The sequence below is a fragment of the Salminus brasiliensis genome, chromosome 8 (assembly GCF_030463535.1).
Source record: "Salminus brasiliensis chromosome 8, fSalBra1.hap2, whole genome shotgun sequence".
NCBI lineage: Eukaryota > Metazoa > Chordata > Actinopteri > Characiformes > Bryconidae > Salminus > Salminus brasiliensis.
This window is the reverse complement of record NC_132885.1, coordinates 20066412-20093130: the sequence shown is the minus strand read 5'-3', so window position 1 is coordinate 20093130 and position 26719 is coordinate 20066412. Positions and strand designations below refer to the sequence as shown.

The 26719-nt window shown below is 39.0% G+C and overlaps 2 protein-coding genes across 4 annotated transcripts; both read right to left on the bottom strand.

Moving 5' to 3' along the window:
• Positions 1-35: 35 nt before the first annotated feature.
• On the bottom strand, positions 36-7946 carry LOC140561095 (kelch-like protein 9). The gene is made up of 8 exons (XM_072686019.1): positions 7239-7946; positions 6800-6896; positions 5818-6130; positions 5205-5337; positions 4833-5029; positions 3333-4176; positions 2876-2989; positions 36-1622 (listed from the first exon to the last, which is right to left on the bottom strand). The coding sequence occupies exons 2-8, from the start codon at positions 6802-6804 to the stop codon at positions 1126-1128; spliced, it is 2103 nt and encodes a 700-aa protein (XP_072542120.1). The 5' UTR covers positions 6805-6896; positions 7239-7946; the 3' UTR covers positions 36-1125.
• A 383-nt stretch (positions 7947-8329) lies between these two features.
• On the bottom strand, positions 8330-16912 carry hao2 (hydroxyacid oxidase 2 (long chain)). Of its 3 annotated transcripts, none has more exons than XM_072686022.1 (8): positions 16715-16912; positions 13978-14130; positions 13461-13612; positions 11976-12259; positions 9707-9925; positions 9420-9578; positions 9170-9239; positions 8330-9057 (listed from the first exon to the last, which is right to left on the bottom strand). In XM_072686022.1, exons 2-8 carry the CDS (start codon positions 14106-14108, stop codon positions 9002-9004), a joined length of 1071 nt encoding a protein of 356 aa, XP_072542123.1. In that variant the 5' UTR covers positions 14109-14130; positions 16715-16912; the 3' UTR covers positions 8330-9001. The 3 variants fall into 3 exon arrangements, with proteins under 3 accessions (XP_072542123.1, XP_072542124.1, XP_072542125.1); XM_072686023.1 differs by having other exon boundaries at positions 16719-16912; XM_072686024.1 differs by lacking the exon at positions 16715-16912 and adding an exon at positions 16455-16484.
• Positions 16913-26719: the final 9807 nt, after the last annotated feature.

The following is a 26719-nucleotide window of genomic DNA, read 5'->3' as shown; positions in this document are numbered from 1 at the left end:
ACTGCTCTGTAACACTTCATAATAACACATCAGAATTTGTGACAGCATGTTCATGTTTATTCAGTAGGTGTGCACAGACCTTGGTTGTAGCACTTTAGGTCTCTAACATCTTATCTAATCAGTAATGTGGTCTCAAGGTTTGAGGAAAGAATGTGGTGGTATAGTACACAATGGTCACTTCTGCTTTATACTAAACTGGGTAGTTTACTGAATATTCCTGAGATACATCTGAACTGTAGTTTCAGAGGAGACATTGTGAACAAACGGTATAAAGTTTTTGTCTTGACAGGTGAAATGTATTTACATTTACACCATTTAAATCATGTAACACAGATAGGTGAATATAGCATTATGAGTCTTTCCCAAGGACTCCTACTAGTGCAGCGTAGTGGGCTTGCCCAGACAGGGAATTGAACCCTAGTCTGCCATGGGGAAGTTGGTGTTGTTAACCACTATGCTGCACCGACCATTAAATATAATTCAAGACGGTGTCAAAACCAAACTGCTGTGGGGGCTCCAAGTGGTTCAGCAGTCTAATGCACTGCCACTATGGCCCAGCTTTGCCATGAGCAGACAGTGTCTGAGAGAGCAATTGTGCTCTCTCCAGGTGGGTAGCTGGCCACTAAGTTATTTGGCAGATTGGGAGAAAAAGGGGGAAATTTGACAATAAAAGAAAACTAAACTACTGTCATTAATGCAATGCAAATCAAAAGTAAACAAAGATAATAGATCATATTATTCTGTGTAACCTATCCTGTTACTAAGCATATTATATATGTATGAGCATTAAAAAAACAACGCACTTCATGAATCACATTAAGAAGGACTGGTTTTACAACAAGGATTTGCAAAGAGACACCTAGTCCAGCTAAAATGCTAATTTGCAATTCAAAAAAACTTATATATATATACTTATAAAACTTATATATATAAAAAAAAAAAAAAAAAAAAAAAAAAAATATATATATATATAAATATATATATATATTCAAAATATACAAACAATCGAAAGAATAGCCCAGTTTTTCAGGAGTGTTAATAGCTCTGATGACATGTTATAGGTCTATTGCCAGTGCCCTCCTTCTGTGCCATGCACAGGCACCAAAACGATCTGTCCTCTGTAGATCAGTTCTTTGCTGTTGGGAGGGGACATTCTTGCATCTGAGCTTCATCCACAGAAGCCTCTGGACAGTGGACAGTCATGGTGCAAGCTCGTATGCCTCCAAGAGGCTCCAGAACATTAAACACCCTCTCCCACTCATCCTTTTCAGGGTCGTAACACTGCACAATGTCCACCATACACCGACTGTTCCAAGAATAACCCCCCACAACATAAATTTTCCCCTTATACACGGCAACACCGACATCGCTCTGACCCCTGGGCATCGGAGCCACCAGTGTCCACTGGTCAGTTGAAGGATTGTAGAACTCGCAACTGAGCACATCATCATAGTCATTGGTTCCACGGAAGTGGTTTCCACCCATGACATAGAGGCGGTCGCCCACAGTGCACATGCAGTGTAGACCACGGAGCTCCATCATGTCTGCTCGACGACTCCACGAGTCTGTGTCTGGGTTGTAACACGACAACTCTTTCTGGAAGGCATCTCTTGTTATTCCACCTGAGGAATGAAGAAAAAAAAGTTTTTAATTGATGGCAATATTGGTGCTACATGCCTGGCACTGAAACCATGTTGCACATGGGCACTGAGGGCATGCACAATGACTGTAGAAAACATAGACGCTGCGGTTCCATTCCCTTCAGTTCTATAGAAATGAAGCCAAAATTGCCTGCCATGTTGTCAAATTAACCAGAGCCAGACTAGCCAACTCATTGAGTTGACCGGCCACCTTTATTGAGGCAACCAACTGTTGGAATCAGACACTGGTGATGGAAAGACAGTTTAAAGGAGAAATGAGATGGTATTGTAGAAACATATGGGGATGGGTGAAGCTACAGATTGTACTGCAACCAAGGCAGTAGAGGCGCTAGACCTGTGGTTGATTCACGGTTGAGAGACGTTGCACTGTCCACGTGTTCAACAGGCATTGGGCATGCATGACCATGCAATGTACCATGCTGGTGACTAAAAATATTCAATGCACTGATATGGTACCTCACTGGTTTACTGGTTTGCATGGTTGTTTTTGGTTGCACTGGCATTTTTGGTTGTTTGCATTTCCATTAACAACAAGCAAGGGGTCCCAGTGTTTTTGTCTGTGGTTATTCATTGTTTTACATTATATACGCTTACCCTGATGTGAGAAAATACAGCACAAGCTGGTAGTAACTGCAACCAGGAAGGATGTGGTAAGAAAAGGAACCTGCAGGACCTGACCTAATCTACAAAACAATAAGTGCCCCCACCCACTCAGGAGTCTGTGATAGTCATTATATGTTGCAACAAAGGTCAGTGCATTATAGAAGAAATGGTCTAAACATATGCCCCTGAAATTAAACTCAGTTCAGTTTCTAATGTTTGTCCTTTAGGTCTGTCACAGAACCTCATTTTTGTATTCTTGTAATGAAATTACATATTCCTGAAAAGTCCTGACTGTAGGCAGTGAAATGGATTTATAGCAATGCTCTTAGCATGTCTGCAACTTCTGTTAATTTTTGTCTATGGTACATGACTTTTGCTAGGAGATGTGTAAAAGACTGTAGTCACTACTGTTGAACTCCTGAATGACTCCTCTGTTAAACTGGTTAAAACGATGCAGAGTGAAACATTTTTAAAAAAGTAACCGTATACTTCTGTTTATTTCTCCTAGGACTGGGAGTTACAAAATGTTTTGATTTCTATCCAATGGTGCATATTAGAAAGAAAAAAAAAAGTATTCAATAAATAATTCATTATGGAAAGGGCGATCTTACCTGACACATACATAAGCCCTCCATGCACGGTACCAGCATGGCCGTAATGAGGTTCACTCATGGGCGACACAAAGGTCCACTCGTTCTTGTTCAGGTTGTAACACTCCACTGTATCTGTAGGTAGACAATACAAACCCTTTTTATGATATGACCTTGATGAATTATTGTTACCTCTGACATCTTACTGTAAAACAGGATAAGTAATATTTTAATATGTGGTCATTTTTATTAAATTTTTCATATGGTTAGGTTGAAAGTAAAAAAAAAAGATCCTCTGAACACAATAGTAGATGCTGTTTATGCTTCTTATGAGGCATGTTAGGTCTGGTCAGATGACTAAAAGCCACTGAATGTGTGCCAACTACTTGGCTGACAAATCAGTCTACCACTCTGTGACACACACAGTGATGTCTAGGCATGTTTCTTTTTTTTTTTTTTAGACATTCTTGGAACTTACCGATCTCGCCTGTGGCGTTCCTCCCCCCAACAGCATAGAGCTTCCCCTTCAGAGCACTCAGATGAAAGAACGTCCTCTTCTCATTTAGAGAGGCCACTTGCAGCCAGCGGTCGAAACGAGGGTCGTACCTGTAAGCGCTGTCCACTGCCGTCTTACCCTTTGTGTCGTAAGTGCTCTGTCCCCCAACGATGTAGAGGAACCCTCCCAGCAGGGCCACTCCATGCTGGTACCGAGGAACCTCCATGGGCTGGAGAGCCCTCCACGTACCTCCTCCCTCCTCGTCGTAGAGCCTCAACTCCCTACTGACCACCAGCTGCTGTCTCATCACCCCGCCCAGAGCCAGCAGGTGCGTGGCGTCTGACCTAATGCGGGTCCGCTCGGTCTGCAGTGCCGGCTGAAGGAAGGGCAGCATCTGGTAGTTGCTGGCCTCCAAGAGGAGGTTCACACAGGCGGTGTCGGAACGCATGAAAGGCTCCTCTCTTTTCTTCTCCCCCTCATTGCTCTCATCTGTCTGATCTTCCTGAGATATCTGCAGGAGTTCAGCGGGGGTCATTAGGGGGAAGCGGATGTGCCGCATCAGGGAATATGCAGCAGGCCGACGTTCGCTGGGATTGTGTGCCAGCCAAACCCGGGCAGCACGGTAGAGCTCCATCTCTGAGAAGCCTTTCAGCGAATCACTGGACAGGGCAAACATTACAGTGGCCTCTGACAACTCCAGGAAGCGTCCGCTCTGCACCAGAGCAGCAAAGTTCTGGCACACAAAGTTGTTAACATGGGCCTGAACATCCTCCAGGAGAAGATCACTTGCAATGCGCTCAACTTCTGCACAGTTTTCTATGGTGACCTGTAGCATGGAAGAGACATAGAGAATAGCTTCTTTTAAAAACCCATACGCTCTATTTCCTTTAAGCATGAACAGCACTGTTTGAAATCAAGTATCAATAGCATACAAACAGGTTTTCTGCAGACAACTAATATTATTATATTTTATGATTCATACTCTGTGCAAATTCATATTCAGCCTTTATTTTAATTTGTAATGCAGCAGTCAACAAATATTAAAATAAATAGTAAATAATATTTTAGATGTGTTCAGATAAACAGAAGTGTTGACGATTGTATAGTGATTGAGAGAGCGATATAAGAGAATTATCAATCATTCAAAAATTCTTAAAAAATTTTTTTTTAATTTTTTTTTTAGAAAAGTCATAAGAAATTACTATTAAAAAATGTCTCAAACAATGATTTAAAAACTCAAGATTGTACTATTGCTTTGGTATTTTAGCATGTAATAGCATTATCTTGCTCTAAGAAATGAATTAAAACGACTAAAAATTATCACATTGTGTCAAGTTGTCTATACCTGATCTAATTGATGTAAGCTATTAGTAAATAGAATAATTTCTACAATCCTTTAACATGACAAGTGATTCTGATCATTTGAACAGTAGTGAATCATTTGAATCAGTTCATTCAGAAGGTGTATTAATTCTCATGTACCTCGCTGCTTAGGAGCTGGTTGCAGAAGTTGAGGACTGGAAGGACCTGGAGGAAACTGGCAGCCTCTAAAGTGTCCTGGAGGGAGCTTAGGCTCAGACTCAGGCGAGATGTATAAATAAATTCAATAATGTTCTTTAAGCCTGTGCTGCTCACACCATGCAGTTTAATTTCCTCCAGCGCCTGTTCTTTCATCCCTCCTGCAGAGATCAGATTTGAAGCTGATTGAGTGACCAGTGATTAAGTTTGGCATTTATATCATCACTGTAATGATCAATCAATGGACTTTGTTTTTTTTTTTACAAAATACAGGCAAGTAATGCATTCTTAGCATGCAGAAGTGCCAAGCATTTGGCCCCACAGTTGAAGACTCACCTGTGAACATGGCCTTGAAGTAATCGCTGGCTGATGCCATTATCACTCTGTGAACGGGAAACGTTTCACTGCTGTCTCCAGCCACCAGAGTGACATCACACAGTGTCTTATCAGATCGAAAATGATCCAGCCCCTGAAAATAGCATAGCCACTATCATTAACTGACACTACATGGTTTGGCTAAATGATATAAAGTGAAAACATCTGTAGGTGCCCACACCAATTCAACTCCTCACTCGTATAACTACATAACTGGACATATTCATTCAAAAAGAAGTTATTTGAGGTTTCTTTAGTTAAGGCAGTGGCTCTATGTAGACCCATGGTAACTCCAAGAACTATTAGATGCTTACATGTGGCTTTCTCGGGTGGTTAAATGACTCTTCAGGTGCAAGGACACCATCTTTATAAAACCTTTTAAAAATATGCTACACAACTTCTGGTATGGTACTATTAGTAGTCTCATAACCAACTGTCAGTACTATACAGGTCTCTTTTTACACTACTTTTTACTTGTACTCAAACAATATAATAATATTAGTTGATTAATATAGGAATTTGTGTTAAATGTGTGTTTTTAAATGCTTGCATTAATATAAACAGAGTTCTTTACCTGGAGTATGGCATTTCCATGCCCAGTGCTGTTGAACACCTGTATTTGTGGTTTGGGAGGAATACTGGGCTTTGGTGCAACCTCAGGGTTCTTTGGAGTGACTGGCTGGGGTTTGGGAGCAGGCTCTGAAGGTTTAACATTTGCCTCTGGAGGCTTTGGAGCAGGTTCAGGTGGTCTCGCTGAGGCAGCTGGAGGGGCAGGGGTTGGGGGTTTATCTGCTTGGGGTGGGGGTCTTGGTGGTTCTCTCTGTCCCCTGCTTCCTATACGGGACAGTCTGCGGGATAGATGCATTTTCCCCTCCTCTCCACTGTTTCTGAAAAGAAGCAGATTAAGATTAGTTTCTGTGATATTTGTGTTTTTCCATTCTAATATACCTTGGTTGACTTTTTATTTATCAATTAGGAATTGCCAGCTCTCTTTAAGCTGGGGCATGTGCATCAGAATAAGAGGAACACTGGAATATGCAGCACATGGCAGCATATTTAGCAATAAATTTAACAAATGTCAAAATAAATTTAACAAATGTCAAAAATTAAAACTATTAAAACTACGGTAACACTTCAGGTTTTATATCGTTTAGTAATTTTACAACTTACGCATTACAGTGCTGTAACTTACAAAAATAGTATGCTACTGTAAATTTATAGGAAATGTCTGTCAGTAAAGTTGAATGATAAATTATATGCTGTAATTATGTATTTCTAGTTTTTGAGGGTGTTGTCTCTTATCCGCCTTAATAAATCACCAAACAATGATAACAATGATCAGTTTTCAAGTATAAGGCATTCAATTTATTTTTACTTAATTCTTACTGTTAAACAGATTCCCTTCCCTGTTGAAATACAGATTCTACATTTTCTAAACCACATTTCTCTGGGCTAAGTGTCACTGTAATAGATTATGGTTTAGTAACAGGTCAATTCCTACTAACATCAGTTCCTTCAAAGCTGTCCTGTAAATACAGAATGAAGAGAACTCTTACCCCATGACTAGCTGTGAATAAAAGTAAATAAGTTCAATGTTGTTCTCTTGCGATCACAAAGGCATCACATAGAAAACACACTGTTACAGCGGAGTGTCTGAAAAAGGAAATGAAAGGGGGTTAGCATGAGCACCCCACACAAAAAAGCCACAGCAACAGGTGTTTTTTTTTTTTTTTTTTTTTTTTTTGACACACATGCACACAAGATATAGGCCTTTCCCCAAAACTATACCAGGCTGAGACAGAAAGTAGATGAACAGATCCACCTTTTCTACAGAACTACACAAACACGTGTTGCAAGATGCTCAAATTCCTTTACATACTAATAAATACTTAGAAGCTACTTCACAGAGAGACATGTATGCAACGGTCATTGTTCAGAAAGTGTTTTGACAGAATTGCATTAAAAAAGAAGGGTTTCCCATTAAAGAGTGCTTACCAAAACTGAAGCGTTCTGTGGAGCTTCAAAGCGTTCCTCTCATCACAGCACTGAGCATTGCACTGCAAACCGTTTCTTTAAATTGGGGCATATGAGCTGTACACCACAAGCCTCTTTTGACTTCCTGTGTCACTTCTCCTTCTCACTCTGTGTCTCTTTCACACAAACACACAAACTCTAAACCTCACAGCCTTACATACAGCTGTCACACACATCATTACATAAAGGTCTTCACATTTCTGATGAAGGTAGAAATGTCTAAGCAGTGTACACACAGACACAGTCTTAAACCTTCAGCACTGGCAAATAAAGTAGCGTGTTCCTCTTCTGCCATGAAGGACCATTAAAAAAAGCTAATTTATATTTAGATATACATCAGATATGTGTGTGTGTGTGTGTGTGTGTGAGAGAGAGAGAGAGAGAGTGTGTGTGAATGAGTGTGGGACAAAGACTTCCTATGTGTCTTCTCTTATAGAGGTGTTTCCCTACTTTTTGATCTTTTGCTTTCAGTGCTGCTCTAAGAGAAACACTTTAAACTGTGCAGAGTGCTAGACCACACCAAAAGCTGACTCCAGATCGCTGCAAACTCAAGCTGTCTTTTAACATTTATATTTAGAACAGTTTTTGGTTTTAAAATGATGTGACTGAAAAACATTACTCAAAACAGTGTCAGTTTTGAAAGACTGTTTATAATCCTATTCAAGTTAAACCTTGAAACCTTGAACCTTGACACAACTAGCTAGCTTTGCTGCTAAACCACCTAAAGCAGTATTATGTATAGTTGGTATTAGTATAATTGGTATTTTTTATGCTCCTTGCAAGTTTGGTTCACCTTTACACCACTGCAGTCAATACAAATCTCACTGTGAGTACCCCCTTATGGACAGCTGTACACATGTGCTTTTGTCGACAAGCTGAGAGCTACAGAAGTAGCATCTGAAGGGAAAGAAGCATATGGACCGTCACGGTAGAGCAATATTGAAGGATTTTACACAATTATGACTTGCGTTATGCAGCGTTTTACTAAAGTCACGTAGTGCAGTAGCAGCATTTAATGCTCATGATAACGCAGGACACTGACAAGAGGCAGATTATTGTATGGTATTAGTTTTATTTTATCCCAGGTATTAAATTACAACACATTAGCATGTATATGTACTGGTTCCCCACAAACCAACATTTGATCCTTCTCTGTAATGTCCTGAATAAAACCCCTTTTTTCCCATCCTCTCCCTCTAGTCACAGAACACAACACAACTAGAGAAAAAATGATAAAAAATAACTGTCAGATGCAACACTGTGTATTAACCCAAAAGTTTGTCGTCTGCACTCTCAATCAACTTTCACCAGTCACGCACTTTGACATCCCCCTGCCGTGAAACAAACCAGCCCCTCAGTCTTAAAACATTACCATGCATAGATTAGGAAATTACTAGATCTCACAGAAAGCAAGTTGCTAATCTGCGGTCAGCAAGGAAATTCTATTTCTCTATTTTTATATCTGTGTTTATATCAAGTTGCCATTACAGTACATTATGCTTTCAATATTAAATCATTAGATATTATATATAGTGTTTCTGCTGCCTTTGTACATGATTCATTTGTGATATTAATATTCAGTGAATCATTCCTAACCATGCTCTTCTTCTGATCTGCATGTTGATCTGTGTGATCTGTGTACCATAGCCATGAATACATATTTGTGTAATGGAGCTCATGCTGGTAAGTAAAGCTCATCTCCAGCTGCTATTTTTTTCCTTTGGTCAAAGTTTAGATAACTGGATGAGGTTCTTGTTAATCTCGGCCACATTTCTGCAACCTGATAAAATAAGACACAGGAAAAAGGTATGATGTGATCAAGAGTAGATATTCTCATGAGTGAGACTGTACATGCACAGTCTACACAAGCTCTGCTGTAAAGTGATACATACCCGATAAGGCCATGGACAAACGAAACTCGTCATTTAGAATTTGGAGGACTTCCCTCACTCCTTCCTCACCCTGGCCGAATGAGAAATGTGTCACACATTATGCGCCAAAGGCCTTCAACCAAATCACAAACAGCTTAAAACAACACAATCAAAAACTGAAGTTACTATGTGAAGCACGTGATGGGTCACTGCAAGCTATACCCGTGTCATCCACAGTGACAAATTATCATCCTCACTCCCCCACAGTTACCTTGTAAGCAAGGCCCCAGATTGCTGGTCTTCCAATAAACACACATTTAGCTCCTAGAGCCACGGCCTTCAGCACATCACTGCCTGTGCGGATCCCGCCGTCCATGTACACCTCAATACGGCCTTGTACTGTGTCCGCGATCTCAGACAGACAGTCTATCTGTGTTCAGGAGCAGGGGACAAGGACACAGCGAGGAAAGGGAGGGGAAGGGAGGGAGGGAAGGGAAGAGAAAGAAGCAGTTGAAAAGCTGAACAGCAAAAGAAAAGCAGGTGATCATTGTTTCTCACCGTAGCTGGTCCTCCATCCAATTGTCGTCCCCCATGGTTGGACACAATGATCCCCTGGACTCCGTGCTCCACAGCCAGCTCTGCATCCTCTTTAGTCAGGATGCCTTTGATAATAATGGGCAAGCGGGTGAGAGACTGCAGCCAGCTCACATCTTTCCAACTGATGGACGGGTCCAAAGTGTTTGCAGGAATGCCGTACTCTTCAGGACCTGCAGTGTCCTGTAAGAGGAGGCAGAGTGTTTGATAATGTATTGATTTTTCATAAGTTTCATAAGGGACATAAGTTATTATACAGGATTGTGTGAGCTCATCTACTCTATTTTCTCTATAAACAAACAAGTGTGAGATTAAACTACCATGTAACTACACATTGAGGTGCGCCGATAAATTAAGCCTGGAACACTCTGACTTCCATTCTGAAATACAGCATGTGGACAGTAATGAAGTACATGTGCTGGTGGTTGGTGTAGCACATTAGATAACACTACTATCTGCCAGTGAACTACCACACCATGTGGAAGACCTGGGATTTAGTTCTTGGTCAGGGTAACTATGCTGTGCTACACCAAAGTCTTTGGGCAAGTTTACTAACACAACATTGGTCCACCTCTGTAATAAGTAACCTTGTAAGTCTGTCTGCATAAGAGCATCAGCTAAATGCCATGTTAAAGTACTTTAACTGTACTTAATCAGAAGTATTCATGCATGCAAGTATGCATTTCCAGAATTGTTTCTGATTAACACCAATTTTATTAACAGATTTTCAAACCACCTAGGTCTTAGAAATTAAAATAAACATTACAATAGCAACATCTAGAATCACTCACGCACTGAAAGTACTTTGTACTTTTACTTATGAAATGTCAGGAAAACAGGCATAATGGTTTTTGATCCATGGGTCTTAGATGAGCATACATAATACAGTGCTGTGAGTATACATTATAGAGGTCTGCACAGGGCTACGCACAGCTGTAAACATTTGACCTGATCTGGGTTTTTTTTTTTTGTATCTCTGTAGCCTCCGCATGTGCATGTACTGTGTTGTGTTGTCTGTCCGCACTTGTTTGTTTGTGTTGCACTTGTGTCTTGTATGCACTGTCTATGTTGCACCATGGTCCTGGAGGAACGTTGTTTCGTTTTACTGTGTACTCTGTATGTAGTTGAAATGACAATAAAACCCACTTGACCCACTTGACTTATTTTGCATTATTTTGTACATAGTATGTATTGTGGTAGTATGCAGTTTAGGACACAACAATGTCATTTAAGAGTTGTACACATCATTGGTTGCTTCTCAACTATTCAGTTCTCCTTTTTGTATTTTTTTATTTTTAGTATTAAGTGATTCATTTTATCACAGCTGTTTGTTAGATTTCATTACATGTGCTGTTCTGCTTCTGCCCACACTGGGCTGGTTAACAGCTCGCTCCTGCGTTGAAAATTTACACTGAAAGATATGTGGGTCCCATAGGACTCTTGCTGGAGTACAGACCTCTACTGTGGTGGGCCATTAATCAGGTCTACTCTTAAAAATACCTGTGCATACATGCTGGTAACACGTTCACCTGGAAAGCACATGCTGATAGTCTATGCTTCAAGTTACAGGCTACACTTTTTATTTTTTTTTTTGCAATGACTAAAGAGTATACAGGGATTGGCCAAACACCTTTCTGTTTTATTGGGAGGATAGGGCAACCTTTGAGTGAATGAATGGTCTATGCTCAGAATAGTGGCTGACCCATCCCTTTTACTTTCAGTATTAGTTCCTACTCTCTGCTTAAAAGGTATTGAATACCAAGGTACAAACTCAAATTATTCAAACATGAGAGCCTCACCCACAGAAAATGATGTGTCAGATGAGTCAGCAGTGAGTGAGTGACATTTTTAGCATAATTCAACATGAGAGATTCGCTCCGTGTGACACTGGCTTCTTAACAACAACTTAACAAACATTGCATGAACATATATAACATTTGATTAATTTTATGTTATATTAAAATGACAAAAATCATTGCCTGAATGTCAAGAATAATTCTGTTTATACATTCCTATTGACTAAGTGTAGCACCTCTACAAAACCCTGCTAGTACACTGAACATATAATTTTTGTGTAAATGTGAATATTTCATTATATATGTATTTAAAAACACAACTGTGAAGCCTTACATGAATATACTTGAATATGAATATACCATTTGGCAAGTATTTTTGTAAGAAATACAAAAATATACACACAAGTCTGTACACACATTAGGGTCTGTAAACTTACCTGAAAGATCCCATCAAAGTTCTTCACTTTGAGGTGCGGTGGGAGTTTAAACTGGTTGCGGATGTCATCACGGCGTTTGCCCGTGTACGGCACATCCACAGTGAGCACCAGAGCTTTGTAGCCTAGTGCTTCCACTCTGTGTACAATCTGCTCAGACAGCTTACGGTCACGATACACATACAGTTGGAACCACCGGTAACCATTCGGTGCTGCAGCACTAATCTCCTCCACAGAGCATGTAGAGTAGGTGCTGGTAATGTAACAGGTGTTCACCGCCTCTGTGGCTGGAGGAAATTGACAGAGAGCAGAATGGAGATACAGAATCAGGAAAGAATCTAAAATCTAACACTGTTCCCCTTATTTGCAAGGAACCGAACTGTGTTGCTTTCATTTGTTTAGTTGCTAAAGTTTGTTGCTTTAGTTTCATCCTGGAGCTGTGAGGCTTATGTCGTGCTGTGCAAACTGCATACTGGGACAAATGTACATATGAAAGCTGAAAACAGCAGCATTAGCCTGATTTGTTTTCACGGAGCAATATGTCATAATGTCAGAAAACATAACAGCAAGCGTATCTGAGAATAATTTACACCACAGGTTAGGGGATAAGGATTTAGGCCTGCAGTTTGCATAGTGCTAAGAAGTAGTCATAAATTACATTGCTAGTTAGCTACACTACATGGACAAAAGTATTGGGACACCTACACAAGCTTTTTTGACATCCCATTCTAAATCCATAGTGATTAATATGGGGTTGGTCCCTGTTTGCAGCTCTACCAGCAGGTTTGGAACTCTGCAGTTATTGAGTCAGAAGATCGTTGGTGACTTTTATGCAATATGTGCCACAATATGTGCCTTCGGCAACCCCACTATGTTACGTTACATGGTCTACCATCTCGTGGCTCAGCTGCTGTGGTTCCTAAACGCTTCCACTTTTTAATAATATCACTCACAGTTGATGGTGGAATCTTGAGGTCTTGAGGAAAGAAATTTCACCAACAGGCTTGCTGTAGTGGTGGCATCCTATTACAGCACCACGCTGGAATTCAGTGAGCCACCCATTCTTTCACTAATGTGTGTAAAGGCAGACTGCATGGCTTGGTGCTTTTATTTCTGCCTGTGACAATAGGACTGAACGAAACACCTGAATTCAATAAATACGAGGTGTGTCCCAATACCTTTGTCCATACTGCATACATTAACCTCACAGTTCCAGTATAAAACTAAAGATGTCTGAACACCAAACATGTCTTGAATTACTGCCACCACACCCCCATCTAGTGGCTAAAGGTCACTGTCAGAAGGACAGTCTTGCATATAAGAAAAATAGCAAAGACATACATCTCTATTCCGGTCTAATAAAACCGTCAAGCCTCTTAAAGCATGAAATCAGAAGATCAATGAGCATATCCTGGTGTACACTGTTAAGTTTTTAACTAACACTGCACTGTAAAGAGCTTATGAATGTGCCCCTGATTCCACACTTACCTCTGGCAGTGGCCAGCTCTCCCTCATGCCAGGCAAGGCAGTGGAAAGCTGTGGGTGCAATACCCACAGGGAAGCTGATCTCTGTGCCCAGCACGGTAGTCCGAGTATCACTCACTGACACATCCCGTAAGACCCGTGGCCTCAGACGAATCCTGGTCGTGGCAGGTAATTATGAAGGGTTTACGTTTTTTCTGTTGTGTAACTGATTTTACTTAATTATTTATTAGCATTGTATTAGCAATTTTTACTTTTACATTTTCATTACATTCCATTACAATTGACTGCCCAGATTCTACACAGTTAGAAATCCCTTTATCTGACCATTTTCCAACCTCTCTGTGTCCCATAGAATTAAACAGTCTTTTAGTTAAATTGTTTTAGTTACTGTGCCTTTAAGAGTAATGTGCTCTAGGCTGAAGCACTCCTTCTATTTGTATTTTTTTAAATAATGTTCATAGACTGCATTACACTGTTTTATATATAAAAAAGCAAACAAAAAAGGAAAAAGCTAAAATACCTTTTATAGGCCAGTAGATTATCATCCCTGGTACAGCACTCATCTGCTCCAGCTGCATAGTAGTCCCAGGTAGCTTTGGAGAGGTGCTGTTTGGCATACTCCTCAAAGTCGGTCAGACATACCATAGCCATCTCTCCACAGACGGCTCCCTCTCTACACAGTAAAACAGCCAAAATCATCATCACCTTCATCCCATCTTTCACTATGTCCTTAAGGCTACAGTAGAAATCTTTTAAGCACAACTAGAGCTCTGAGTATCTGTTCTACCCATCATAAAACACTATATAGCATCAGGTCGATTTCTCACAGGTTTTCAATAACAGTTTCATTAATTCAAGAAGAAAGACCAGGATCACCACTCAATGGTTCTGACAACACACATGCACCCTGTATAGTAAAAACAGATCACTGCAAATTCAATTTAACGTTTTTCACAGTGAATTGTATGAGATTTACATTTAATTGCTTTGGTACAATCTCAACTGGTGCTGCAAAACATTGATAAAGTTCAGGATCACAGTAGCAGCAGAATATATCCTGGTGTACTGTTATTAGATGATATTTAAAGTGGCACTAAAGTTAATTTATTCAGAGTTCTGCTACAATGCTTCACACACTTGACAGAGCTTGTGTACCTTGGTCTGTTATGTTCTGTTTTCTTCTGTGGAAATTAAACCAAAGGGAATCTTGCACAGTATTGTAAACATTAACCAGACAGAGGGCAGGTTTCGACAAACATCAGATCCTGGATACCATAATTAAAACCTTTATGTAAACACTAAAAACTATTCAGCAGACAACAGTAACACTATATGATTTCATTTTGTGAGCATAATATAATGAGTGATATAATGAATGACCATGGATTATATCATGGATTATCTGTTAAATATAGGACTAAAATTGCTGAAAAAAAAGTAATACCGGCATAGACAATATTCTACCCAGCATTACCACACCCACCTACCACATACACTACACACTGGAAAATAAAAGTGGGTCTGCATCTGTATAATCATTAACCAGTTATTATAAAACATACTGCACGTAGATGAATGATGTTTACTTATATATTTTTATTATATTAATGTAGTGTAAATCAGTATTTACTATTTACCGGGGCCATTCACCATGGCTCAGTCATGTTTGGTACTTTAGACATTTATTAAAAGGGGAAAACTGCATGCTCTGCAAACTTTGCACTCTCAGATACTCTCAGAACGTTTTGATGAGTTTTGAAGAGTGAGTTTACTGAAGCCTTAACAGACCATTCGTTTGCACATTGTGTTAACTCGTTTATTCTGCAATAAAAACTAAATTATTTTATTACTTTAATGAATATATTATTTTATATTACTGAGATCAAATTCTTTATTTCACATTATAAACTCAGTTTTCCTGAGAGCTTGAGAAAACAAAATACTTTTTCATCAAGACAATGCCATAATTAACCTACAAATCTAAGCTTTACCCTGAGATGACACTTAAACATCTGGCTTGAACACACGGATACTCTGACCAAAGTTTACCCATGTTGGACCTGTGCTTTTCTCTTTGCTGTGGTCAGCGACCGTGAATGTAAATCGCAGGGCTTTTCACAGAACAAACAGGCTCAGAGTTTGTTTGACAGAGAGCTGCATGCTGGAGTGTTCAGCTCCTTACTGTCCCCTTGTTCTGATCTGTTCAGATTTCTCAAGGTCTCAGATTAATTAAGCCACTATCTCTAGACTTGAAAAATTGCCCGAGGTGATCTAACGCAGCAGAAAATAGATTGCAATTAACTCGTTATAACGGGGAAACAAACTACATAAATTTCATGGATCTTTAGGGCTGAACTTGCTTTTATATGTTTCATAAATAACTTATCTCCTTTGTGAGATGAAGCTTTTGTGTCAGATATAAACACAGCAGAGACGAACACAAGCAGTGAATGTGACCCCAGGGTGATTCCTGCTTGTGTTTTTAATTGTGTGGTTGTGTGTGTGTGTTTTTTTTTAATACATCGACTGCAAATGTGATGTAATGTGTATGTGATGTAATGTGTATGTGTGTGAGTTTGTGTAATATATATAATCTTATACATGACACATCTAGCATTATGGCCTAGTGCAAATATACTAATTAACCACATCAACACTGCATTCCCATATATATCATTAACTAGACAAAATAAAAGTATTAAAATATGTGTCTGAGATCCCATCCATGACCAAAATAAATTTAGTATCGTAAAATTCCACAAGGCCATGTTGGTATTTTGAGCAGTTATAGCTGGGATTAACAGCAAATAGCACACATTACATAACCTGGTCAATGCCATTATAACAAAACACTGTATCTACACGTTGGGCATTTTTTTTTTTACATTTTAAGATCATTTAAATAATCTAAAACTGATCATGTAAAAAGACCAGCTGCTCTTTACACCGTGTCAACATCTTATGATTAATGGACGAACAGAAATGGTCAAAACTTACACTGAAAGTTAACAGTGTAATTTTGCCCAGCTGTTTTTAAGGGCCAGCTGGTCCCAAAACTGTGATCCACGCTGGCTGCTGATCATAACACGGTTTCCCACTCTGGCCGCCAGGTCCATGAAGTCCCCCACGCCATTCAGACTCCGTACAGTCTGACCAATCGTACAGGTCAGTACACTAAAAAGCCACCAGAAACACCGTCTGGAAACCCAGAAGTAACACAAGGTGGATGAGGTTAAATATGAAGCATTACTTCTTACCTACTTAGAAGTGATTGGTGTAATGGACTCTGCTCTTTTACTAGACTGTCATGCTACGTGCTGTCCTGTAAAACCACGGTTTCTGCTTTTTGACAACTTCAGCGTTGTTTTCAGCGTTGATCCAGAAAGCTGGCTAACTCTGCTAGCTGAGTCCACTCTTCCTGCTCACTGCGAGTCCGGTGTGATCCAGCAGCTACTGGACCACAACCACTACTACTACTACTACTGAACACAAGGGGGGGCTCACCATGGAGCAAAAACACAGCAAAAACACATTGTGGCGCAGTTTACATTTATTTAACATTAGTGTGTACTACGGGTGTGCGATATGTGCCGTCTACAATAATATCGTGATTGTTGTTTTTACGACGTGCGAGCAGACACTGCGGAGTGTGTCGCTCACCGGCGCAGTGAAGAGCTCACATGTTCACTGTGCCGTTGTGTCTGATAGGATAGACTACTGCGCATGTGCACCGCAACACAAGCTGGAGCTCAGCCTGGGAATGACTGGAGTTAAAAACGAGTGAACAAACCGCGCGAGGGGCCAAAACACAAGCGCCAGCACCTGCCAGTCTGCGGCGTTAGATTTAGTTGCTAGACCTGGCTCGTCCTCACTACCTTGGAGGTAGTTTTGCTCTGCTTTCTGCAAACCATGTCGAAAATCGGTTGCAATTGAAGACAACTCGGCAACGAACTTATTTTACCATCTGCAAACTAACCTCCGTGCTGAATTTGAAGATTACAGACCTGATCAGATTATGTGACTGCACTTCTGTTTCTTCTGGAAGTGTAGAGGGGTGACAAAATGTGCCGCCGCCAGAAAGTGTGACCCCTGTATACTGCTATAAGAAACAGTGCAGTCACGTCATTTACAGTGAAGTAAAATAGATCTTGAATTTGTTAAGATGTAAAGTAATACAACCTAAAAACTTTAAATAGTGACAGTAAATAACATGAAATGAATATAATGCAATATAAATATAGTACATTAATATTTAATTACAACTGAATAAATAGAAAAGAGACAGGTTTGTAATGTCAGTAACTCTTGCACTGTTTTTGTATTATTTTTACTTGAATGCTTCAGTTTTAAGTAATTTTTCAAAGTACAACAAGCGAGTGCAATGCAAATATCGTCTAATTAACGTTACCGGCAGAACGTATTAGACGTTTTAATTAAAAAAATTCCACACACGACTATGTACTGTGTGTGTCTGTGTTTTTACCACCACAGTGTGTTTGAGATCAGGGAAGTTGGAAACCAGGAGAAAGGAAAACGGCAGGGTCTTTTATTCTGCTCGTCTGTTCATGAGTGATTGGTAACAGTAGGTGGCAGCAGATGATATAAAATAATGGACCCAGGAAAAGACTCGGTTCTTTTGGGTCTTCTGGAGATGTGAAGTGCAACACACTCCAGTGTAAACACGGCAGTGGTAATGTGTTGAAATGTAGCCTACACTGTTGTATTTACTTGATTTAAATAAATTAAATAACCTAAGGAGAACGAAGACATAGTATGTAATTAATTGTTTTGGATGTGCAAAACTATGTAGCTAAGATCTACGTGAAGTTTTATAGGATCATATTAAATGAAATAATTGTCGTATGGGGTTCACAGCAACACTTTGTCAGTGTGGAATCAGCATGTGTCAGTACAACACACTGTTGATGTAACTGGATGTACTAGTTAGCTAACACTGGCAGGGTTGCTGCGTGCATACATTTATATGCAACACTATGATTTTATGGTACAAATGTTTCTCGTTAAACCAATCTTTCCTTCCTGCTGAAAAAATCTTACAGTTTCATGCTGGTCTAAGTAAATTTATGCTGGTCTGGGGCTGGTTTAGCTGGTCACCCATTATGGTCTTTCAGGTCGTGCAGTGTGCAGTGTGCACACCATATGCTAGTTTTGTTGTTGATCAGCATGCGACCTACAAAACTGGTGACAGACTGGTGACGAGCATTGAAATAAACTACATATATTGGATTTGTTGGTGGGGAAATGTCACACAGTCAGACTGATCTGTTTGTCCAGATCGTCGGTAGAGCCTGTCTAGATTGCAAGGTTGATATATTGTTGATATCAATTGTATCAATGAAAGTTGCTGGTTTCTAACGTTGGCAGCGCTGACATTATAAATACACTTTGCGTTATCGTTGACCGGGAGATCACGTGACCAAGCAGGCACGAGCTGACGGTTCCAACAGGCCCAAACGGACGCGCGCAGCTAACGGTTGCCTCTGAGGTAAAGAGAAATGTCATAAGAGAATATCGCTTAGTTCATGAGTAATTATTGATCATATATATCCGCTTTAACTTAATATTGATTATTTTAAAGCATTAACTAAATTATCTTTACATTACACAAAGGTAAAATGCGTGGTTGTGACTGAAGAGTTTAGCTAGCGCTAGCTAACTAACTAGCTATGTCTTCAGGACCTTCCGATTTGGAGCATAAACATTGGGCATGGACATTAATACAGGGCAGAGTGAGAAACATCATCGTGCAGAGTAGCAAAATACATAGAAATTTAATTTAGTTTCGTTTAGTTTAGTAATTGTGATCATATTACATCCCTTTAGCACTGGTTCTCTAGGTTTACATTTTACCATAAAAGTAGCTAACTTTTAGAAAGTAGTACAAATTGTAGCGAGAGAAGTTCAGAGCCTCGTTTTATTCTGGCACAGGTGTGAATGCATAAATGTATGTATTTGTTTATGCAAATGTTTTAAGCAAATATATTATTATTTTACTACGCTGATGTTTACTTCTATTTCTGAAAAATAAAGTCCCTTGCTGTACATAAAGGTACACAAAGTTGATTTAAGTTAAGTTGTTTTGGTTTTGAATTTGGTAAAAATTTCTGTTTTAATTCAGGCTGTCATTAATCAGATTGGATTAATGATTCAGTAAAGTTAGTGCTAGTGTTTAACGTCGATTTAACATCTATTCAATGACTGATTGCTGTCTGGGATAGCTGAGGGACATTCTCATTGGACAGTTAGTATTTTTTGGGTTTAATTTATCCTGCTAAATGAGAAATCAGCATTGTGAAATGAAGAAAATTCAAACAACCAACCTGTCACAAAAAAATACAGTTGGCTTGTATGTCCTCATAATGGTCTAATTGGCTCAACAATCTATAGTGTGACCTTAAATACATGGAGTATAACAGTCAAAAAACCCCATTTACATCAGCTCCGTTACAGCCCTACTGTATAAACAAACATTTCAGTTAGCTTCTCAGTGTATCTGGCAGTGCGACCTCCAACATTCATCTGAGACCGGATGCTTTAACTTCAGATTTAACAAAATAGGTTAGGATTAGGATTTGTTGTTTGATTTGTTCATTAAGGTGTGTACACTGTACAGCGAAATGTGTCCTCCGCATTTAACCCATCTGGTAGTGAACACACACTCCCACACACACACACACGTGTTAGGGGCAGTGAGTACACACACACACCCAGAGCAGTGGGCAGCCAACTCCAGCGCCTGGGGGGCAGAGAGGGTAAAAGGCCTTGCTCAAGGGCCCAACAGTGGCAGCTTGCCGAGCCCGGGAATCAAACCCACTACCCTGTTAACGATATCCCGGCGCTCTAACCGCTGAGCCACCACTGCCCCCGGTGCACCTGCATAAAAACACGCACCCAAGCATCCAAATGTTAGCAAATCTGAAGCTTCAGATCTGTCATGGAAATAACCCTTTTTATTTCCATGACAGATCTGAAGCTCCAGATTTGCTAACATTTGGGTGCTTGATTAGGTGATAAGAAGTGGTCTGATCAAAAACAGGAATTTAAAGTAACAATCTTGTTATGAGTAGAAGTAAAAAAAATTAAATTAAAAATAAAAATAAAAATAATACTGGGTATTAAGTGACCAACATACTCAAGTGAACTACAGATACTTAAGTCTTTGTTGGAAACATTTCTGCCTGTTATTGTTCAGTTACTGTAGACTTGTTGCTTAATCACAAAAAAATTAGAGTTGCTAAGAAGGTTGGATTTTTCCCTGTTTCCATACACTTAAACATGTACCAGAAGCCAAAATTAAAAAAATATCTTTTTTGCTTTAGATTTGTGGTCAACATCAACCTTTTCTTCACTGACAAATATTCAGATGTCAAAGTTCAGTTTTTCAGCACTTTTTTTGTCAGTCATCCTGTAGACATCCTGGATAGGCAATGTTTATATGATCTGAAATGCACAACACCTGATACAAAGAGACATAATTATACAATTAAGTGGCACATGTCTTAGCCTGTTGACTTTCTGCTCTATTAATGACCCTTTTACCTATTTTTCAGGTGAAATCTTTAATGCTGTGTTGGCACTACAGATGTTTCAGCCCCAAAAAGACCGAAGCTTTCCTAAAGCACTGTTATCTAAAGCTCTACCACCATACCAGAAACTTCTGGTATCTCTAACATTCACCCACAACTACAAGGTCACCTACACTTTTGAGTACCAGCCAATTGAGTGGAAGATGTTGAGTGCATTACACAGAAATAGGTCAGCAGATGCAGTTAATCTAAGGTCAGAATTATGATTTTTGGGTTTGCATCTCTTGATGTTATTTTTTATAAAATAAGGTTTAAAGTGACAGGATCTGTTCTGGGAGTGATTATGGAATTTATTAAAGGCAAGTACTGTCTAGGCACTCTACACATGTCTGCGTTTTCCTATAACAAGACAATTGTCATTGTCACTTAGTAACTAAAAAGCATTGTGTTCAGTTGAGGAACAATATTGCCATTATTGACCTTTACGTTCATGCTGCAATTGATCTAAATACATTAACTGTTCAAACTGTTCAGCCAGTTTAACATGTCAATTTAAATGTGACCACCTTTTTTTTTTTACATCACACATATATGGTCTATGTTGTTTGTTTTTTGTTTCTAAAATGACTAAAACCATTGTTGTTATTTCTTAAAATGCAACTGAAGTGGCTTCTAACAAACATGCACTTGGAGTCAATCAATCCCACCACTAGGAATTAGTAGGTATTAATTCATAGGTATGTGTGTATGAATCTGAATGTTGCTTAATTATGTATTTTAGCAGATAGTCTATCCATAAGTGTCACGCTACATTTTCAGATCTAAACTAATCAGCCATTTCTAATTCTTCATTCCTCATATGGAATTAGCTAAGAGTAAATCTACAATACTCTAACCTCATCGTTTACAATTCAACAATCTTGAGCATTTGGCTTCATTAAATGGTTTTAACTGTTAAACTATGATCAGCGTCAGTGTTATGTCTTAAAAATCAGGTTTTGTCACATTTTGTCAGACTACTACTCTGAAAATCATGATGTTACAGTGATTCATGCAGAATCACATAAAGCCTGTGTATATTTATAGTAACTCCTATTAAACCTGCGCTTTGTTATTCTGTTAAAAATGCTGTAGATCTGACATGAACATGATGGTGCTGGAGCAGAAGACACTCACCGATTGCAGCATAGATTGTTCATTTTGTCAGAACAGATTCTGCATGCAGTACAGCCTATAGGAAACAGTAGTTTACAGAGAGATTTAGCAGAAAGCTTTATAGAAATGGTTCAAATACATTGCATTTCGATCACATAGGCCAGAAATAAAAAGGAACAGCAATATCTCAGGACACTGGGTGGCAGTAGAGGAAGCACTGTTGTGTTGATTACATCACTGTCTCTATTTGTGCTTAAAGCTTAAAACATTAAAACCATTCATTTTCATGATTCATTTGACTCTGTTCTAACTTAGAGGTTTGTCCTTTATTTTAAATTAAAAAGATAAGAACACAGCCTATTACATTTTACCAGCAATTCTGCCAGATGCTGGTCGCACCAAATAGTTCCACTGCAGTTCTACATATTAATCCTTGCTTAAGTAATTTTTTAAGTGGCTACTTTTTAGTAGCATGTATTTTGCTTTATTATTATTATTATTATTAATAATAATAATAATAATAATAATAACATTTTTGGTACTTTTTAGTACTATTTTTTTGAGTTGCTTACTTTTTTACACTTTAAAAAACTGGTTTGTCTGTTTAACCTAAACAAATACTAATTGAACTGTATTTATTCAATTCAAATAAGTACTTAAAATTAACTATTATTTTCTCTTAATATAAATGTTTATATTATTTTACACTCTGTTCAATTGCTTGTTACTACATTAAGTAATTTGTTTAGTTTGAATGAATCAACCACTTTTTGCAGTGTACTGTTACTGTAATAACAGTGCTTTTCCTAAACAAGGATTGACAGTGTCCACCTTGGATTAAAACATTTTGGTATGTATTCCCGAACTATACCAGGCAGAATGCTTGAATCTCACCTCAACAACAAGCTAAAATCCTTCCGCTGGATTGAATAAAGAAAATACATTTAAATCTAAAAGAAACATGACATGAAAATATTTATAGAACAACATTAAATGAGGAGCCCTGTCCTTTTAGGTTGACTGTGAGTATAAGCACAGTCTGATTGACGATGTTAAACAGTGAATGAGTTTTTTTTACTTTTGTCAATGTATTTCTTTACTTTATAGGTTTGAAAAATTTGCTGAAAAATCAAAGTGATCCTACCTGGTCATTACTGCTCTTGCTATATTTTTTGTAAATTAACATGAATTCAGATGTAAATTGATTTAGATTTAGAAAGATTAGATTTTCCCTGTTTAAGACTAAGTGTATTGGTGTTGCCATAGTGGTCATGTGTCAGACAGAGATACAGAATTGGGGTGAATGTAGCTTTGTGAGCTGTCAGCAGCATGTGAATGGTGAGGGCACCCAGCTACGGTGCTCCACACATACACCATATAGCTGCATTCACACACTTTTAAAGCCACATTGTTGTGGTACATTTCCAGAAGAGATACTGTGTTTTTCCAGCTTTGCGAAGTAATTACTAAACTGAAACCCTTGCTGTGAGTAAGCAGGATGAAACAACATAGGGTGACATATTGAACTAACATTAGATAGGGCGTAAGATTACTTATCTTCAATTCATCAATTGACTTATGTTTTTGTGTGTGTGTGTATATATATATATATATATATATATATATATATATTCTTTTTATGATTATAATGTAATCCCTGTTCACAGTGTTAAAGGTGTGAAGCTAAGTGTCTAGCAGTTGAAGTAAGGTGAAGTAAGTAAGGGGATCCTACCTGGTCATTGACGCTCTTGCTTTGGTCCTGTGACCTGTCCTCTTTTCCTGGGACACATAGTGTGTAGGTAGGTTCCTACCACAGCAGCCCAACCCCCACCTACTGGAATCGGCTCTTCCCCTGGCTTTGATACTAGTTGTACACACACACACACACACAGATACACTAAGCTTTACTGTCAGCATTGTGGGCCCAGTCCTCACATTGTACATGGCTGAATAAGGGGCCGATGTTAACTTTTTGTTCTAATTGTATTTAATGTGTGTATCCCTGCCATGACCCCTGGCAGGTTTTTGGCACATGCTTTTGCTTCAGCTGTCTTAAACCCCTTAATCTTCCAAACTCTGAGATATGTATTACATTCTATGGATGACTCTTTATTAAAGGTGTAATGAACACATTAAGTCTGGAACCTCCAGCAGTGGAGTTTAAGATATTTAATAACTGCAGGCTTCTTATGTAGTTAATAATCCCAAGACGTATTACTCTGTAACTGCATGTTTAGGTAGTAATTCACATCCTCTAAACAGAACACATTTCTGCACATTTGCATATTTAATGTGTTAAAATTTACTTAATCAGGAAAATGAACAAATAATATGCTGTTATTATTTTCCAATATGTAAAAAAACTAATATAAATAGAAATGTAAGAATTCTGAATATTTAATTTGTCTAGAGGATTTTTAACATTTATTTTTGCTCCTTGCATATGTCTGAATGTAGACCCACAGTTTTACAGTATGTATATAATTCAGTTACAGAGTAATAACTCATTTGTCAATCAAGTGCAATAAGACCCATATGGTCGTAACAGTCACATACGCGGTCATACATCGTAAATCTAGCCCTGAAATGTTTTGAGGACTGCCCAGGAAATGGAAAAATGTTAAGATAAAATTATATAAAAATATATGCAAGTTTGTAGTTGGTGCAGAATTTCTGAATAAAGAGAAGGAGAGTGGTCATTCTGTGTGATGATAAGGTTGAGTCCACACATTATACACACACAATATTAGTATCATATCTGGGTCAGAAATGCTGTCCTCCATGGGTGGGAGATCAGTGGAATGTGGTTATGGGTTGGTATTCAAGATGATACACAAAATGCAATTCAAGCACTTGCAATGTCTGACCACTCTGATCTTTTTATTCAGGGGTTTCTTCAAAGTGCAAAACTATTTTCACTCAAAGATTGTATGTGTGTGTATGTTTGTTTGTGTGTGTGTGTTTATGTGTTTATGTGTGTTCATGTGTGTTCATGTGCATGGCAGGGTAGGGTTCAATGACTGTAAATGAGATTGTAACAAAATCCTGGTCACTGTTCACACAGTGGTGGTTGTGAAGCTAAATTTGATTTTCTCTTTCTATTTCATTACGTTTTTAAAGTCGTTTTTATTTGACTTATTCAGTTTAATCCGTTTAAGACATATTTCCGCAGTCACTTACAGTTTTTCTCCATGCACTGCTTTTGTTATGGTTTGCAGTGGGCTGATGGGCTGAGGGCAGTGGGCAGGTCCAGGGGAAGAGCTTTGATGGCCTCCTCCCCAGAGAAACACAAACAAGTGCTGACGGACCTGCTCTCACTGAGGTGGGAATTGGGTTAATCCACAGCTGGCTCTGATGATGATCATATCTTCTGCTCTCTCTCTCTCTCTTGCTCTCTCTCTCTCTCTCTCTCTCTCTCTCTCTTTCTCTCACATCTTTCTTTAGATCTGTGCTTTTTTTTTTTAAATTCTGGGTTTAAAACCTTTCTCATGCTGCTGCTGCTGCCGTTCCTGTCTCTGCCCTCAGGCTACAACACCGTCAGCCCACAACATGTGTGTTGGATTGAACCGGGTGTTCTCCTGCACTGCTCACAACCCCTTTTGTCTTAGCCCTCACAGCTCCCCTACACACACTCACATGTGCTATTGAAACTAGATTTAGTTCAGTTTCACTTTAGCTCTTTCGTTCCACATCGTTCTGAGCCAAAATAACAATGTCTGCTGGTCATAATATACCTGCTTAATCAGAAACACCAGCCTCTTCTCTGTTAATGCCTTCAACCCTAGGTTAATTATCCAGCTGTTAATCCTAATGCAGAAACGATTGTAACCACACATCTTGTGAGGTCCCACAGGGTTCTCTTTTAGGGCCGATGAGATGTGAAGTTGTGAAGAACTAAGGTGTGGGCTTGCATACAGGGTCTAACAGGTTAAATAATGATTAGATACATCACACACAAAACCCCTCATCCCACATTGAGAAAAAAACCCAGAGTTTTTTCTGAGCGATGAAAAAAACATGTTTATGTGTGAAGAACCTTTAAAGGTCTAATGAACCTTTAGTTGATGTATAGGTTCTTTACCAATTTGAAAATTCTCTATTACAAGCTTGGTTCATTTTGCTACCAAAACCGGTTCTTCTATGGCATTCATCGAAGAACCATCTGAAGCACCCTTATTTGAAAGAGTGGTGATGTTGTTTGTGGCGGCCGTGGTGTTGGTGGTGGTAGTTCACTTTTGTCATATTATTTTTCTCTTTTGAAGGATTTATCTGCGTTTTTGTCTTCCAACCATTACTAAATTTCAGCCCAGAAAGCGAGCTTGTTGTCATTCTCCAACAGTGGCGTCTTGGCTTTCACTGCACTGCTATTTCACTGTCTAAGAATTTAGAGTCTGTCAGATAGAACTCGCTAATAAAGCCTCTCCCATCCCTCTCAATCTGTCACTGTCGGACTGTCACTGTCTGGCATTATAAATCTGGAGCTGAGGCACACTGATGGATATGCTTCTTTGATGTTGTGCCTGTGTGAAGAGACACACTCACCACAGTCTATGCTAGAAA

Excerpts from the sequence above, each read along its gene's own strand:
- LOC140561095 (XM_072686019.1), bottom strand. Across the intron at positions 5,338-5,817 it reads ATGGAAATGCCATACTCCAG|GGGCTGGATCATTTTCGATC; the intron begins GTAAAGAACTCT and ends TGCTATTTTCAG. Across the intron at positions 2,990-3,332 it reads GAACGCCACAGGCGAGATCG|ATACAGTGGAGTGTTACAAC; the intron begins GTAAGTTCCAAG and ends GTCTACCTACAG.
- hao2 (XM_072686022.1), bottom strand. The coding sequence starts at position 14,108 with ATGGCTATGGTATGTCTGACCGACTTTGAGGAGTATGCCAAACAGCAC. Across the intron at positions 12,260-13,460 it reads AGAGCTGGCCACTGCCAGAG|CCACAGAGGCGGTGAACACC; the intron begins GTAAGTGTGGAA and ends AATTTCCTCCAG. Across the intron at positions 9,926-11,975 it reads ACTTTGATGGGATCTTTCAG|GACACTGCAGGTCCTGAAGA; the intron begins GTAAGTTTACAG and ends CTCCTCTTACAG.